This window comes from Triturus cristatus, chromosome 3_2, assembly GCF_964204655.1.
Source record: "Triturus cristatus chromosome 3_2, aTriCri1.1, whole genome shotgun sequence".
NCBI classification, from domain to species: Eukaryota; Metazoa; Chordata; class Amphibia; order Caudata; family Salamandridae; genus Triturus; species Triturus cristatus.
Window position 1 is genome coordinate 133,353,714 of NC_140584.1, and position 17,293 is coordinate 133,371,006.

Consider the following 17,293-nt stretch of genomic DNA (forward strand, 5'->3'; position numbering starts at 1 on the left):
GAGGTGCATCTCCTTAAGATCAGCTATTTGCACTTTGTGTCGCCTAGGGATCAAGTGGACCTTATTGCGCTTGGAATAATCTCAGAGCCCTCTGACATTCCATGTGACACTATCTATCTGATCAACCATAAGGTTCGTATATCCCTATCTGCAACGCCATCCGCCAGTTTCCTCACTGGACCATGCTGAATGTTCCACCAGTAAGGGGGTGGTATGTACTGTATACCTCCTGGCACTGGAACAAAAAATAAACACCCCAAACAGTGGGAGCAAAGAAGCTGACCCAACTTCCCCCACCCCGGATAAACAGTATATTAAAAACTTGCCATACTGCAAATCCAATACATTTCCTGCTGTGAGGACCCAGAGCCTAAACACAGAATCCCGAACCAGTGCCTACCACTAAGCGTGGAGAGGCATCCCAAGACCCCAAGTAGATGACGGCCATCTCAGGTGCACACTCAGAATGTTATATCAAACCAGAACATCGTTCCCCCAACCAATGATCTCCCAGTTGTTGCCTCTGTCAGCAGCAAAAATGCCCCCAGGGCAGACAATGTGAAAACATAGAAGCGTGAACTTGGAATATTTAATTCGGATCAGAGGATTGTCCTGCCCCTGCAGATGCCCCATAGGAGACTCGGAGCCCCCCTGCTCCGATCGTTGATCCATGGAAGCCAGTGCCATGGTGCCATTGTCCTGGAGGACAACCCTGGGAGCGCTACATCTCCCATGGGACTGTCTGCTCTCAAGCACACTCTCTGTTCCAGTCCTCTGGATGGGTCCGCCAGGCCCAGCAGACTCCTGAGTCCCAGGTCTCCAGGAGCTTGTTCTCTCTCTGGACACTTTATCCCAAACCTCCAACCACTGCCACACATCATATGGATTGTCAAAGAAATGAGGCTTGCCTCCTGACAAAACCCTCAGTCTAGCAGGATACTGTAACATATAGTGGAGACTCATTGATGTAAGATTGGCCTTGACATCATTGAACTTTTTTGGGGCTTACTGCGATTTATTGGTGTAGCCGGGGTGAATGGAGATCTTTGCGTTCTCGTACCTGGCAGTATCAGTATCAGTATCTCTAGCCATGCGGAGAATACAGTCTCTACTCCACTGGGCTTGAGTGGGTATCACGGATCCATCTTTCAACAAAGAGTTCGCCGGCACTCCCCTCCGCCCGCTCTGGGAACCCCAGGAGGTGCACGTTGTTACGCAGTGACCTTCCCTCTGCATCCTCCATCCGCAGCTCTAGGGCACCCACGCTGGACTTGACCACTGTAACCTGTTTCCGTAAAGTAGCCACCTCAGCGTGGGGCTCCACTATAGAGCCCTTAGCCACTCGGACCTTGTCAGACACGTTTTCAAGGTCTGTGCACAGCAAGCTGACCTCAAGGACCACTGTTTCAATCTTGTTTTCTAGGGCCACTCTAGGACCCTGAATGGCTGCCAACAACTCTGCCTTTGAGCTCTCTATCTTGCCCCCCCCCACCCCTGCCAGTGTGTTCCTCTTCGGGTGCCTGGACTGCTTATTTCTCCTCATGGGGAAAAACATAGGGCCTCAGCAGTACCCCTAGCCCGGATCCCCGGGCCGACCACAAGGCACGACTCAGAGGGGCCGGTGAGCCCGTTTCTGAGACAGGCTTGATCCAGCGATATTGCCTCTCTTAGGTAGAAGCTATTTCTCTGTCCAACAAAGAGCTCCAACAGCCCCCAGAATCCATGAGGTGTGGGGCCCCTACCACTCAGCAAAGTCCACCACTGTCATGGGAATTTCCCTTCTCCGGTATCAGCACAGGAGGCCCCAGAGTGCCACCAACCAGCATGGGAGCTCTACCCTTTTGTAGTTCTGATTCTAACTGCACTGTGGCCCCAGGGCAGGGAGGCCGCAACAGCACCCAAAACCGCCAATTAGGCAGCAGCAGCCAGGAGCCGCTCTGATTGCACACCGGGCAGCCCTAGGTATGACAAGAGGCCTGGAAATGTAGAGGCAACCCTCGGGGTCAAACAACTACACGGGCCACATGCAATTACATGCCACTGCACGCCAGTGTTCCAGTGACTGAGAGGCGGCTTAGGAGTCACGACCTCGCCGTGCTACTGCCAAGCCCCATCACACCAGGAGAGCCAAGAAAGCTAGCAGCCTCAGGGCACTTCCCAAGGGAAGTCACACTTGGAGGCATGGCACCCGCTCCTCCATCTGTGTACACATGGCAGCCACAGGCGCAACCCTGGCTGACGACATGATGGCATCCGTCTCGCCGGTCCCCTCAACCATCCTCAAACAACGTGTCATCTCAGCCCCTCAATACTAATCCAAGACAGCAGCAGCCATTAGCAAGGCCGGTCGAAACAACCAGAGCGTGGATCCAGCGCAGGCCTCCTCCTTGCAACCTCCTACTCAGCAAATGCCCGGCAGTCCCCCTCCAACAGTGGGAGACGCCACTAGTCTGTCCAGGGCTTAGCAGGATTCGGGACGAGCAGCTGATCCCACAGGCCGCGGGAGCACCAGTGGGAAACCCAGCACCCCGGAGGCCTAGGCATGAAACAAGGCCCAGTACACCGTTGTGTGCCCAGTCTTGCACACACCCCGGGGAGCAGGATTCTAAAGTATTTGTACACCGTAAAACAGCACACAGAGCTATCTAGGGATAGTAACAGCACCTGAGGCAGGATAATTATCGCCTGCTTTACCAGTTTTTAACAGTTTCATCTGACAATGATTTCACTTAAGGTGAAAAGTGCTAAGTGTAGACCCATCTGTTACATGATCCTATCTATTGGATTGGACCTGGAAGATTTTTCATTTGATAGAGACATCTAGCCACAGATTCCTTACCTTTGAATTCCCCAGGCGTCAGACCAGATACAGATTTTTCTTTTTATCAATACCCCTGTGCGCCAGTAGGTGGTGTCAGTTGGCTATGCATGATGTCATCGACATCGTCCGCACCGGAAGTGACGTCTGCTTCACCTATATAGGCCGTTGGTGCGCTGACATCAGTTCTTTTCTTTCCACACCAATCAAGTGGTAATCTGTGAAGAGGGCTACCCTCTGCCACTTTTTGACAGGATTTTGCGACCTTTTGTCGACCCCTTTTTTTGTGTGTAGGAATATCCTCTAGGTATAAGAAGACTTCGGTGTTCAAGTCATGCAGTGCCTGTCATCAGTGCCATGTTGGTGACTGACCCCTATGTAGTCCGCCTGTGGTGTGCTTGGAGCATGACCACGACTCCAAGTCATACTCAGATTTCCAGGCCATGGCACCGAAGGCTTTGAGGGAGCGGTCCTTACAGCTGCTAAAGACTTGGCAGTCAGCGTCATCCCCGACTCCTCGGAGATCACGGTCCCGGTTGAGAGGAAGGTCCTGGCACCGTTCCAAGAGTCCCAAGTCCTCTTTGTCTCACTCAGGATCATCAGGCACTCAGGTAAGAGGCACAAAAACACAAGAAGCTGAAGCATTCTTTTATTTCTCCCCGTCCGTCAGCCAACACTACGGATGGATCTCGGAGTTCAAAGTTCTGTGGAACCTGAGCCTGGGCCGACTCTGCGCTCCCCCATTTTCTGGGAGCTAGAGCGACCACTGCTCAAATTAAGGACTTCTATGAAGTCACGCACCTCATTTTTGAGCAGGCTGACCCTTCCAATGAGCCTTCGGGCCCCTCAGGGTTGGGGGGGCCCATCGGGTTCCGCGGCTCCAGCCCTGGTGCCAGTGGTTTCCCCATGGATCCGGAGATTGAGCCAGACCGGCACCTGTAGTACCACTGTGACTTTCCCCGATGCTGGTCCCTATGCCAATGCTCCTGGCACCATCAGTGCCAGCGCTATTCTGATTTCCAACGACATGGAGTCGGAGCCACGTCAGCCGATGCTGATTCCGGCGCTGACAGGACCAACCTATCAGATTGCAGCACCCTAATCATTGACAGTGACTGCTGTGAAGGTCAGACAACTCTGTTACCAATCTCTTCTGTATTATATCGATAGAGGAAATGCTGGTAAAGGGACCAATGACGAAACCATCAACTAAATCCACAAGATCACATTGATTACAGAAAAAATGTGTGGTTGCTGTCCAAACATATGAAAACAAGCATGGTGTCATCACTGACGCCAAATCCTCTACTGGACATCTGACGATGACGAGCCCTGTGGACATGCCTATCGCCCTGCAAACCTTCTTGTTAAGTATCAAGAGGATAGAGAGGAGTATATCGAGGGTGAATGTATATTTCCACCTTAGGCTGAGAATCCTCTGGCAGGCAACAAAAGACTTATTCAATTCTTTGAGAAATTTGAACCATATTTCCAACAAATACACAAAAGCAACTATCTTTGCCACTACACCTGCCAGCTCTATAGACATGTCCTCCTCCTCCTTGAGCACCACATGCTTTGCCATTGCTTCCAAGTCCGAATTCACAACAAGCCCATACTCCACCTTCAAGACCCGGATCACTACAGAGAAAGATGACACCTACGCGAAGGACCAATATGAAATAGGTGAAGTACAGTAGGACCAAGATTGTGGTTCAGAATAGAATGGTTATTTAGCACCTATTTCCCCACCAGCTGCTCCATAACCAGAAGACTCACTGCCGGATGGCATAGGATATTTTCTAGCTGTTTTAGAAAGAACATCTAAAAGATTTGGTTTGCAAATCCCAATCAAAAGCCAGATTGGTTGAGAGAACACTACATTTAATAAATGTTTGCCGGTGCTTCAGATTTTACATGGACAAAACTAAGGATATAAGAACATCCAACTCTCTCTCTCTTTAGGCTAAGCCGGCATAAGGAGGACATTGTCTACTGACCGGCATGCATATTTTTTGCCATAAGAAAGCTAAGCATCCCCTTAAAGATAGGGTGATGGTGCATTCCAACAGAAGCATGCCTGCAACAGTTGCACTGTGTGCAGATGTGCTTCTTCCATGCAGCTACAATGAAGAGCGGACTCATTCACCAAGCGCTAAAGCTTGGACTTAAATACAGGCAGCTGACTCTTCAATGCACTAACCAATCCTACGCAATGTGTTTCAGTGAAGGTGTTTCCCATTTATTGGATATTTGGTATACTTCCTGCTATCCTAATTCAAGGATCTGAAGCTATGAAAGATCCAGTGCTGGAGAAGTAATTAGTAGTTTACCTGTAACTCTAGATCTGATAGAGTTATCTAGCCTCAGATTCCTTAACTTAGAATATCTCCAGGCCTCAGACTGGATCCAGAAACAACTTTGCAGCAGCACCTCAGCGCACCGGGGTACGGCGCCACACGACCCCGCCCTGACGTCGTCCACGTACGTGACGTCAGCAAGGTCATATAAGTCCCTCCCGGCATGCTGACGTCAGTTTTCCTTCTTTTCCGCGTGCAACGCGGATCCAGAGTGAGCGGTTCCTGTTTTCAGGCCTTGTCGACGCTTCGCGTCATGAACATGTGCGATGCCTTCGGGCTTTAAAACTTGTAATTCCTGTTCGCGACAGATGTCCGCGACGGACCCGCATCTTATTTGTATGTGGTGTCTGGGTGAGCACCATAACTCCACGGACTGCGAAGCGTGCCAACACCTGAAGCCGAAGCCAAGGTGAGAGCGCCGTCTTGAAGCTTCTCTCGGCATGGCTGACCAGGTCGGAGTTGTCTCGTCCCCCGGCTTCTTCTTCAACGGCAGGTTCCTCTACTCTCCGGTCACGCCGCCGTTCAGCCTCCGGGGTCGTCGTTCGCCACTTGGTAAGTTGAGGCGCTTGTCGCTGAGGTCTTCGACCTCCCCTTCTTCTGTTATCAGGGGCACTGGTTCCCTGGACAATTCCGGACGTGCGCTCCCGACAGCCCCCCCTCTCTAGCCGCCCTTGCCGGGTATGGGGGCAACTCGGGCCCAAATGGAGGCATATGCCGCAGCTCTGCAGGCCTTCCTTGGGCCCTCTCCCATTTCTGGGGTGTCCTTGGGGCCTCCGCTTCTTGTGGGATCTCCGACGGACTCGTCGGCAGGTTTGCCCCGGCGCCGATTAAGCCTCTGCCCCCCAGGGTCGTCGGAGATGTGGTGCCGTTAGGGCGTGGCCCGGTTGGGTCCCCCTCTACGGTCCATGTGGAGTCGTTAGGGCGCGGCCCACCTGTGTCCCCCTCTTTGACCCACGGCGCCTCCGCCGTGCCGCATAGCCCCACTGGGCTCCCTCTGGTGCCGCAGGTGGTTGCCGGTGCTCATAGCCCTGCCTTGAGCACACTCCGGGCTCCCGGGCAGTCGGTCGCCTGTCCGGAGCCGGGGTAGGCGCCGTACCGGCGCCGGAGGCTCGGCTCCGCCTCCGCTCCTTTCGCCGGAGTCTGAGCCTGTCATGGATGAGGTGGAGTCAGCGCCGGGGCGGTGCCGAAAGCTTGCCTTGACGGCTCCGCCTGCTCCTTCCTTGGCTTGCAAGGTGGTTCCATGGAGTGGTGTTTTGCTCTTTTCTTCCTTTGGCTTCGCTGCTCTGGCCTTCTGGTGCTTTACTGCAACCTGGTGCATGGCCCTTGGCTTGCACTGTTGTTCCACACAGTGGTGCTCTGCACTTTCCTGCTCTGGCCTGCTGTTGTCACCTTCTGGTGCCTTGGTGCCCCCTGGTGGTGATTCTCACCTTTTGTTTGCCTCTCTTTGTTTCTCTGGTTTTTTTGCACACTGTTCCCATGCTATTCTCAGTTGTGTTGTGATGGCTTTGCGTTGTGTGTGCGGAAAAGTTCTCCGAAACAAACTGACGTCAGCGCGCCGGGGTGGGGCTTATGTGGCCTCGCTGACGTCACGCCCGATGAGGACGGCGGGCGGAGTCGTGTGGTGCCGCCCCCCGGTGCGCAGAGATGCTGGGCAAGAAAGTTTTCCGGGTCCAGTCTCACGCCTGGGGATAATTCTACGTTAAGGAGTCTGCGGCTAGAATCATCTCTACCAGATATATCGTTACCGAAGGTAAGTAACTTGTACTTCAATGGGACTCCCTTCCTTGGGACATTGGTCGCACCCTCAGTGTCTTGAGAGGGTCAGCTTACAACCCTCCCCTACTGACAAGTTGTTGTCCCCTCCGTGGAGGGCTACCGAGGCTGGTGCGGCTTTTTTGAGGGTGGTCTCATTGGCCACCCGCATTTTAAACATGCAACCCCCTTTTGCGCCCTTGTCTGTGGACCCCTTGCTTGAGGTCCTTCATCAGAGGTCCGGGAATGTGGAGCCGCTTCTGCCCTTTGAGGCTTCCCATTATGATACCCTTTTAGGTACCTGGGTCCGGCCTGCTTCAGGTGACCCGGTGGCTCGTTCAGTTTTGCACCGCCACCGTCCAGCTCTGCATGATCCTGTTTGTCTTTTTGTGCACCCTGATGTGCAGGGGTTTGTGTTGCAGACTGCTTTTCCCTCCCTGCCCCTTCTAACGCTTCCTCCCTCTCGGGAGTCCAGATGGCTTGAGTCATGGGGCAGGAACATCTTTGCTTCCACTAGTGCGGCCCTACGGTCCTTAAATACAATGTGTTTTAGGCGCGGGCTACCTCTGCCCTGTGGGACTCTGCACAGTCTTTGCTTTCTGCCACCTCTGAAGGTGCTCGGGTTGATCTCCTTCGCCTCCTCTGGGATGGCCGCAACCTTGCCGAATACACAATCTGCTCAGCCTTATATACTACGGATTCTTTGGGCCGAGCTATGGCGGGCTCTGTTGCCTTAAGGCGTCACGCTTCGTTGCCCGATAGTGTCTGCCCTGAAAATATCCGGGAGCGACTGGTTGACTTACCCTTTGATGGTGTTTTGCTGTTTGATGCTCATGCCGAGTCGGCGGTTCACCGGCTCCTTGCGGGCTTTCGCCCTCCCACTTAGGTCTTCTTAGGCCTATCTTCCGTGGTGGTACATTTTCATTTCGCATCCTTTAGATGCGCTCTCTGTTTAACATAGGCGGTGAGCCTTACGTCTTCTTTGTCTGTGGTCAAGGGTGATTACCCTTTTATTGGCATCCCTTGGATGCATTTTGCTTTGAGCTACCTGCTGTGGCCATGTTCCACAGATTGCTGTGTCTAGTCCTCTGACTGTGGTATTGAGCCGGTGGCCCAGCTCGGTAATGTAATACGGCTCGGAACTCATGTTCACGGGTTCAGTTCGTTACTGCGCTCTTTTATTTTGGCTTACTGCCCTAAGAGGTTTTCCCCGTTGTTTGGGGTATGCATTCTCCATGTGGGGTACTTGTATGCTATTATATAGCTCTGGTTATCTCACCTGGGCCTGGAGATCCTGTGGGCTCCATGCGTCGATTGGTGGTCCGTTGTACGGTGTTCTATGTTTTTCTCTTGTGCCATCTTCTTACGCCATGGTCATCCTGCCTGTTGCCTGTTCCAGCTCCTTGGGAGGTTTCTTGATCTCCTCTTCAGCAGCGGCTCCTACCTGCCCTTACTGTACTAGGTGTGCTCCGGTATGGACGTGGTCGTGCTCCTGGCTTGTTCTGTCTCTACATATTTATATGTTTATACATTTATATATGCGTGCTGGTTGCCTTGGTATTCCTCTTCCTACGTCGCCACCTCTTTTCGAGGCTGCGAGGTAAGGACCGATATCTCCATGTGTGGGGGAGCTTTTCTGGGTTGTTGCAAGCTGCACATAGGTTCCTCCTTGCTTGCACTTCCTGGGATGATTTCCCAATTTGACAAATGCTCCCTTTTTGGTGTTCAACACTGTATGTGTCTTTTCTGGAGTGTTTGGTCGAGGATTCTGAGGCTCTTTCCACGATTCGTTACCTTGGTGTTTTTGGCCACATCCTTCGGATATGCTACTGCCTGCAAGTCTATATTGTGGGTTGTTTCTCACTTTGGCTTCATACTGCCCGGTCGGGCACTCTTATGCTTCTTGTGTAAGCCCCTATTTCCCCTTTTTGGGATTGGGTGTACAATTGGCATGTTTCTTGTCCCGCCGGCTATTCCAAACGCATTGCTCAGGTTCTAGCTCTTGCCTTTGGGCTCTTGGCACCGGCTCCTTCAGTCTGGCTTCTATGGGCTAATCTTTTAGGTTCTGGTTGCATCTCTTCAGGTTCTTTTCGAGCTTGGGTCGGTGTCCTCATCGTGCGCCATTAAGCGGAGAGTGGTCCTTCTTCCTCTCTCTCTCTCTTCTTTGCTCTGGTATATGGCTCATGCCGTTCTACCTGTAATTTTTTATACGTGTATGGTGTAGCGCCATACTGGCATTTTTAGGATATCTACCATCTCGTTATTTCTACTCTTCTGAGCTGCTTGGGTTTCTGTCTGGCTGTTCCGCCACAGCCTCCCCCCCTTTATCTGTCACTCTGTTGCCGGATCGGATTCTTGGCGTTTTCTGTTGTTCTGTCGCAGACCCACCTCCCCTTTGGGGTGTGGCTGTGGTATCTATTCTAAGTTAAGGAATCTGCGGCTAGATGTCTCTATCAAATGTACGAGTTACTTACCTTGGGTAACGATGTATCTGGTAGAGACGTTGTCTAGCCTCAGATTCCTTAACGCCCACCCAGCCTCCCCGTTCTGCGAAGACCTTGCCAAGTGGGGTTCTCCGCTGGCCCCCCTGTTACAGTTAGCATTGTTTTTTTCTCTCATGGGTGCTCACATTGTTGCGTCCCTTTGAGATTTGCCACAGTACAGAAAGCATTGGATAGCAGGAAGAGAAAAATTACTATTCCCACTCCAATGAGTGCAACAGCAGGGAAAGCGTTGGATAGCGTAGGGGTAAAAATTAATATTCCCACTCCAGTGAGTGCAACAGTAGGGAAAACGTTGGATAGCGTAGGGGTAAAAATCACTATTCCCACTCCAAAGAGTGCAACAGTAGGGAAAGCGATGGATAGCGGGAAGGGAAAAATTACCATTCCCACTCCAGTGAGTGCAACAGTAGGGAAAGCGTTGGATAGCGTAGGGGTAAAAATTACTATTCCCACTCCAGTGAATGCAACAGTAGGGAAAACGCTGGATAGTCTAGTGGTAAAAATTACTATTCCCACTCCAAAGAGTGTAACAGTAGGGAAAGCGTTGGATAGCAGGAGGGTAAAAATTGCTATTCCCACTCCAGTGAGTGCAACAGTAGGGAAAGAGTTGGATAGCGGGAGGGTAAAAAATACTATTCCCACTCCTGAGAGTGCAAAAGTAGGGAAAGTAATGATTTAATTTTAAAATAAGATTACATTAATTATCAATACCAATAAAAATGTAATTAAAAATAATTACCAATTAATAACAATTAATTACCATTGAAAAAAACTAATTGCCAATTAAGAAAAATTAATTACCAATTAATAATTAATTATCAATTAATTATCAATACATATAAATAAAAATTAATATTTACTTTATTACAATTAATTTACTTCTCACCCAATTCCCCTATAAACCCACAACCCACTCCCAATAATAAAAAAGACAATTATCATTATTATCAATTCATCAATTAATAAAAATTATTTAGCAATTAATCAAAATTAATTAGCAAATCATACAAATTTATTACCAATTCATACAAATTAATTACCAATTAATAATTAATTATCATTCATTAAGTCTTTATTTCGATTATAAAACCATAAAAGACATTGCATCTATTAAAATTTAGCAGTTAAAAGAAGAATTCTTTAGTTAAAATGATTGAGTTGTAGCAAAGTAGCATTGATGTAGCAGACACAATGATACAATTAAAATAAGTATTAAACCATGATTAATATTAGTCTTATGTTACAAATAATTGTTGTAGAAAGATGCAGGATATAAAATAGGGTAAACCATTCAGCATCTACCCCTTTATACAAAAGAAAATATATCAGAATCAAACTACCCCACATCCCACAGACATTTTTAAGCAAGTGAAGTCAGTGTGCCTTAAGTTTGTTAGCCCGAATCACCCATATCCAACTCAAGAATTTTGCAATAGCAATAACAATGGATTCCTGGGTACTTGTCTGTAGAATTCTCAAGGCCTCAATGGTGGCTCTTGTGCCAAGATTAGCACAGATAGGTTTGAGCCATTTCCTCCTTGGTGATCGATAGGCCGGGCAAACAAATAGTATATGGGGGATGGATTCTGACTGGACCAAACACGAGGGACACAATTCTGTTGTGGGCTTGTGCCATCTACTGGTAAACGCTCTAATTGGCAATGAACCTGCCCTGAACTGGTGATAGAGCTTCCTGTCCATTGGTTTTAAAATAAGATCCCAATAGGGTTCAAACCCAAGCTCGTGCTTTATCAATAAAAAGTCCCTGGACAGGGCAGGTCCTTTGATGGAAGAAAAGCGCTTCATCTTCACCAGATCCATATAGAGAACCTTAAGCTCTTTTTTTGAGGAGAAGGGGGTTGATTCTGGATTCTCCCACAAATTACCCATCCCCATTTCTATTAAGGTTTCTTTTATATACTGGAGCCATCTGATCTTACTTAGGGTCCCCGCCCCCCTGAAATCTAGAAGGGCTTTAGCATATAGTAAGTGCTCGGGGGTGGCCCATAGCCTTCTCCAGAGGGCTATAGGCCTAACATGAACTAGATCCTCAATGTGATGACATCCCAGATCCTAAAATAAGGGCACCAATGGAGTAGATTGTGGCAGACCCGTTAACGCCCTCATAAATTTATTTTGGGCGGTAACCATGGGTCTGATGTCCTCGTGACCCCGCAGCTCCGCGCCATTTAAAATGGAGCTTACAACTTTAGTGTTATAAATTTTGATGGCAGGGGCTATAGGTTTGGTGTGTGATAGCCTGTGTTCTTTTAGGAGTGCCCCAGCCAACTGCACGTGCTTCAGGGCAAGGATATCGATCTGTGGCTTCCAATTCAACTTCTTGTTTAACGTTATCCCCAGGTAGGTGAACACTTCAGTCTGCTCTAAAGCAACACCATTCATATGAACTTTGCCCTTAGTAGCTTTAAATTTGTGGAGAACTATGAATTTTGTCTTGTCCACATTGACCGCCAACTCATGATCGCGGCAGAACTCCTCAAAACGGGACAGAGCCACCTGTAACCCGGATTGAGTCTTGGATAAAATCAAGGTATCGTCCGTGAACATGAGTAGGGGGAATTTCAAGCCCCCCAGAGTTGGCGCATCAGTGGGACATGTAGAATAGTATTGCACTACCCGGTCAATTAATAGGGAAAACAGGGTAGGAGCGAGAACGCAACCTTGACGCACGCCCTTTAACACCGGAAATGTATCTGTTACCTCTCCATGTGTACCCCATCGAACCTGAGCGTAATTGGAATCATGCAGCTTAACTAACATGGCTAGCAGTTCCAGTGGCATCCCCAGTTCTAAGAAGGCTTTTCACATTAATTGTCAATTATCAATACACATAAATAAAAAAAATTATATTTACTTTATTACAATTAATTTACTTCCCACCCAATTTCCCTATAAACCCACAACCCTCTCCCAATAATAAAAAATACAATTAACATTATTATCAATTAATCAATTAATAAAAATTATTTAGGAATTAATAAAAATTAATTAGCAATTCATACAAATTATTTACCCATTAATGCAAATTAATTACCAATTAATAATAAATTATCAATTTATTATCAATACACATAAATAAAAAATATTTTTTTACTTTATTACAATTAAATTACTTCCCACCCAATTCCACTACAAACCCACAACCCACTCCTAATAATAAAAAATACAATTAACATAATTATCAATTAATCAATTAATATGAATTAATTACCAATTAATAAAAAGTAATTACCAATTAATAATTAATTATCAATCAATTAATTATCAAAACATATCAATATAATTAATATTTAATTAACGATAATTAAATTACTTCCCACCCTATTCCCCTATAAACCCATAACCCGCTACGGAATTAAATTACGCAAAAATTAAATTACATAACATTCATTAGTTTAAAAAAATAAAACATACATTACTAAAAAAATACATAACTTTAACAAATATACAAGCATACACAACACTAAAATAAATTGGATATTATAGATATCTATATTTTTAAATTCGATATTATGGTAATCTATATTTTAAAATTCGATATTATGGAATTCTATATTTTTAAATTCTATATTATGGAAATCGATATTTCATACCCCAATTTCGATATTCTGACCTATCTATGTTTTTGATAATTCGATATTCTGTCCACTCTATATTTTAAATTCGATATTCTGGGCAGTCGATATTTCTGAATCGATATTTAGGGTGTTCACCGTTTATGGCACTGGACCAATTCAGTGAATAAAAGAATGCGCAGAACAAAAGATAAATAGAACAAAGAGTAAGAGGACATGTAACAGGGTCAGTCGCCACAAAGTGAAAAGCACACCTAAAGGCGGGACAAAGAGCAATGTTTTGCCAATTAAAAAAAAGGAATTCATAAAGGCACACAGAAGTACAAATGGAAAGCAGTGGCTATGGTCTAAGCCAGTGTTTCCCAAACTGTGGTCCGCGGACCCCCAGGGGTCCCTGACACATTCTCAGGGGGTCCACAGGCAGCAGTTTTGAAAGCACTGCAAAGTATCTTGTTTAATTAGCAGTTATCAAAGAACAATTAAAGTGTCAAGATAACACCAGTGATTAATGTCCCTGCTGGAGAGAGATGAGAGTTTTGTCCAGTGGCAGCTTTGATTTATCTAATGTAGCACAGAGGGTTAATATGCCTACTGCAAAGAACGTGTACCATGCATTTTAAAAAACAGTATTTTATATGCATAGGTCAGTGGGTTACTGCTTTTGTCAGAGAGATTATTTTTTTACTGTGCAGTTCATAAGTGACATTCGTAATCTAGCACAGTGACCTATAAACTGTCATCAAACAGCTGCTTGCAAAATGCAAGGTACAAGTTAGTGACTTATGTTTTTTCCCAGTCTTTCATTATCCTGATGCTGCTAAAAAGGTTTATTTGGGTGGAAATACATTTTTATTGTTAAAGTCAATGCTAACCACTGTGTTATGTTCTGAATCCTGAGTTTGTGCTTATCCAGACCAAGCACTCTTTAAAAATGCCTACCAGTATGAATGACATGTGAATTCTACACCTTGTAGTCCCCTTTGCCTTGTGTAACATTTTCTATACACTGATTTACACGTATGATTCACTGTCTCTATGGGTGTGATGTAAAGTGCTCTGACATCTTACAATGGTATGAGAGATGCTATAAAAAATGAAATGCAGGTGACAGAGGGGCTATGGGGAGATGAGAAGCACTGTTGGAGGGTGATAGTGGGGGAATCATTGATGGCCCCCCAGAAAGGTTGTCGTATTCTAGTGCATTGTCAGGTCTTCATTTACTATTCTTTAAAAGCTAATACAATTCAATATATAATGATAAATGTGTTGTAGACTGCACCATTGTTTCCTAAATGTTTTGGGGGCAGAGTCTCCCAAAGCCCCCTTTGTAGTGGTCAGGCTCACTCACTGCACTTGGTGTGCACCGTATGGGGACTGGTCTGAAATCATTTGCCAGGGCTGCTTTGGATTTCCAGTCTGGCCCTGGCAGGAGCAGGAGCCTCGTACTGCGAAACAAAACCAACCATTGAAAAGTTAGTCACGGAGATGCAGCACCAACCTTCCCAATAACTTTTTTCGTTTTCTTGCACATTCTTTCAATATAAAATACAACAGATGTGGCGGAGAGTGTCGTTAGCCTCCTTGGCTTAACAACACACTCTGCCACTTCAGAAACGCTGGGTTGCACCATATTTGCAAGAATATGGTGCAGCCCTTCGTTTCCCCTGCGCTGGCGTTACACTTAACAGGGGAAGATTGTTTATGTACTGGAAGGTCCCCCTTCCTGCACATAAAAAATCTTGAAATGTCGTTTTGTCACTTCTATGTGTGCTGCTTAATGCAGCACATATGGAAGTTACAAAATGTCTTTTTTTTAAAAAAAAAAAAGATTGTTGATGTGCCGGAAGGGTCACCTTGCTGAACATAAACAATCCAAGGAGAAATGAAGCATTTCTCCTTGTTTCGCCAAGTTAAGACCAGGTTTTCCCAGGTCTTAATTTTGGCGCTGCCTCCCATTTACGCTGCTCTTGTAAATAGGGGGCCGCGTCAAAATCAATGGGTGTTGCAGGGGAAACGCCCACCGCAACATCCACTGCCCACCCCTTTCACGCTAAGCATTGGGTGAAAGGGGGCCTTATTTACAAGGCAGCGTAAAGCCACGTTAAGTGGCTTAACGCTGCCTTGTAAATAAGGCAAAGCCCCTATCGCCACGGGAACGCCTCAAAAAGTGATGTTCCCATGGTTATAGGGGCTTGTAAATATGCACGTAAAATCATTAGTAATAAGAGTATTTGTTTTGTGTGCACACGTGTGTTAATTTTTTTCGAATTACTGTTTTAATGTTTGAAATTTAAATCCTACAAATTGCTTGGGGGTCCCTGGCGCCCAGTGGTGATACAATGGGGGATCTCAGGAGTCAAAAGTTTGGGAACCACTGGTCTAAGCACCCTAGATACGGAATGCCTCGCAGAGCAAAGCATGCGCCCTGCTAGGTTTGACCTAAAAACAAGAAAGGGAAAAGCTGGATGAACCCTCTGAGTTTGATGTAAATAGTGAGTCTTAATCTGACATAGGAGAAAGAAAGTCAAAGGGGCTAAGGGACTAGTCCTTTGCCTTTGAAATGCTTTGATAAATGCCTTTAATGGCAGAATATCCTTTTCATAGCAACAAGATCTCTAAACGTTGTCAACTAGCAGTGGGTGGGCAAAGTCAAAGACAAATGTTACGTACAGTGCTCGTTTTGAGTAGATACAGATAAGTCAAACCCCCGCCCCAATTCAAGATTGTGCTCATCAAAATTGGTTTTTATATACATATATACAGATGTTTTCAGAACATTATTTTGCAAAAAACTGCAAGTAAATGACTAAAGCGAAATGCGTGCCTTGCTTCACAGTGCCTTTGATAATATGCAGTGTGCTGAAAGTAAAAATTGCTACCCATTTCTCTGTCTTGCTCCATTGCGACTTATGGTGCCCTCGCATTGTAGTACTTCCTAGTCTGCTTTGATTTTACTTTCAATACTTGATTGCAATAGCATTGTCACAAAATATGATGTACTTTTTTCCACAGCGAGCATTGAAAATGCAATCACGATTGTGGGCCTGAAACCAGAGACAGTTTATGCAGTGCGACTGTCCGCCATCAACGGCAAAGGCCTGGGAGAGTACAGCCCAGTATCGGAGTTCAAAACGGAACCAGTCCGTAAGTAAAGTACATATACTTGGGACCCACAAATGCAACCCGTGATCGCTCGGGTGACCTGTGGTAAAGGCACGCCAAGTTTGGTTGACCGAGAGTAATTCTGGTTTACTACCTGCAGCTCAGTTGAAACATTTTTAACAACAATTTTATTGTTTGTACTGCATTTCAAAGGCATTTTCACGTCTTAAGCCATATGAGGGATGGTTTATTATCTTATGGGGGACACACTTGATCTGACCAAAGAGTATTTGTTAAATATACACATAAGCTTTTACAAAACACTTGGGGGGGGGCATTAGAAAAATTGTGTAATATTTTCACAAGCACTCCATGTTCATGTACGTTGGCAAATAAGTGTGCCAGACTGTGCCCACTACTGATACAGATTCACTACGATTTCTAGTGTTAGCCATGCTTTGACACTTTTTTCTTCCCTTGTGTATGTTCTGGGTATTTCTGGGCACACTTACAGGTATTGCTGCCTTCTCTGCATTGATTATTGCCCTTAAGGATATGCATGGCTTCAGCCGTCTCTTTGTCCTTCTCTGTTTTTCAGAGTTCATATGTATTGTGTACTCTTTCCTAATGGGGCATGCTGTTTTAAATACTCACCCTTTCTGTATTCTGTCCTTGCACTATCTCCAAATGGGGCTTCTTCCAGAGGTATGACCCCCGTAGTCGGAAACTACTGCAGCCTCATCACTCTTATTATTCTGCTGGTCACCATCCCTGTAGTCCCCTGATAGGGATATGCAGAGGTTAACTCCAATGAATGTAGATCCTGTACGCGCACTGTTGATGCGTTGACTATTCCTATGGTTTTCTTTGCCTGAAAATGCAGCCTTTGCACCTAGCTTCATTTAAACCACATTGTTGTAGCCATGGCGGTGCAACATATCATGTACTTCTCGCCATATCTTTCAACTCTGCTCATTTCATCACTTCTTTCAAAGACTTTCAGATGGTCTGCAAATTAACAACCTTATCTCTCTGCCCTTCTGCTATGCTGTCAAAGAATTCACAAGCAGTCCCGTTGGCATCCGCATTTCTTGCGTCTCTCCTGTTGCACGCACTAAGCCAACCAGCAGTCTTTGCTGCGTAACACTCGTCACTTTTCAA

At 46.4% G+C, this 17,293-nt stretch overlaps 1 protein-coding gene across 7 annotated transcripts in view; it reads left to right on the top strand.

Annotated features, from left to right (window-relative positions):
* The window catches only part of NCAM1 (neural cell adhesion molecule 1), a 723,973-nt gene that overhangs the window by 546,707 nt on the left and 159,973 nt on the right, over positions 1-17,293 (top strand). For all 7 annotated transcript variants that reach the window (XM_085647346.1, XM_085647349.1, XM_085647344.1 and 4 more), the window contains one exon: positions 16,043-16,174. In XM_085647346.1, the coding sequence (XP_085503472.1) occupies positions 16,043-16,174 (132 nt within the window). The remainder of the gene's footprint in view (positions 1-16,042; positions 16,175-17,293) is intronic.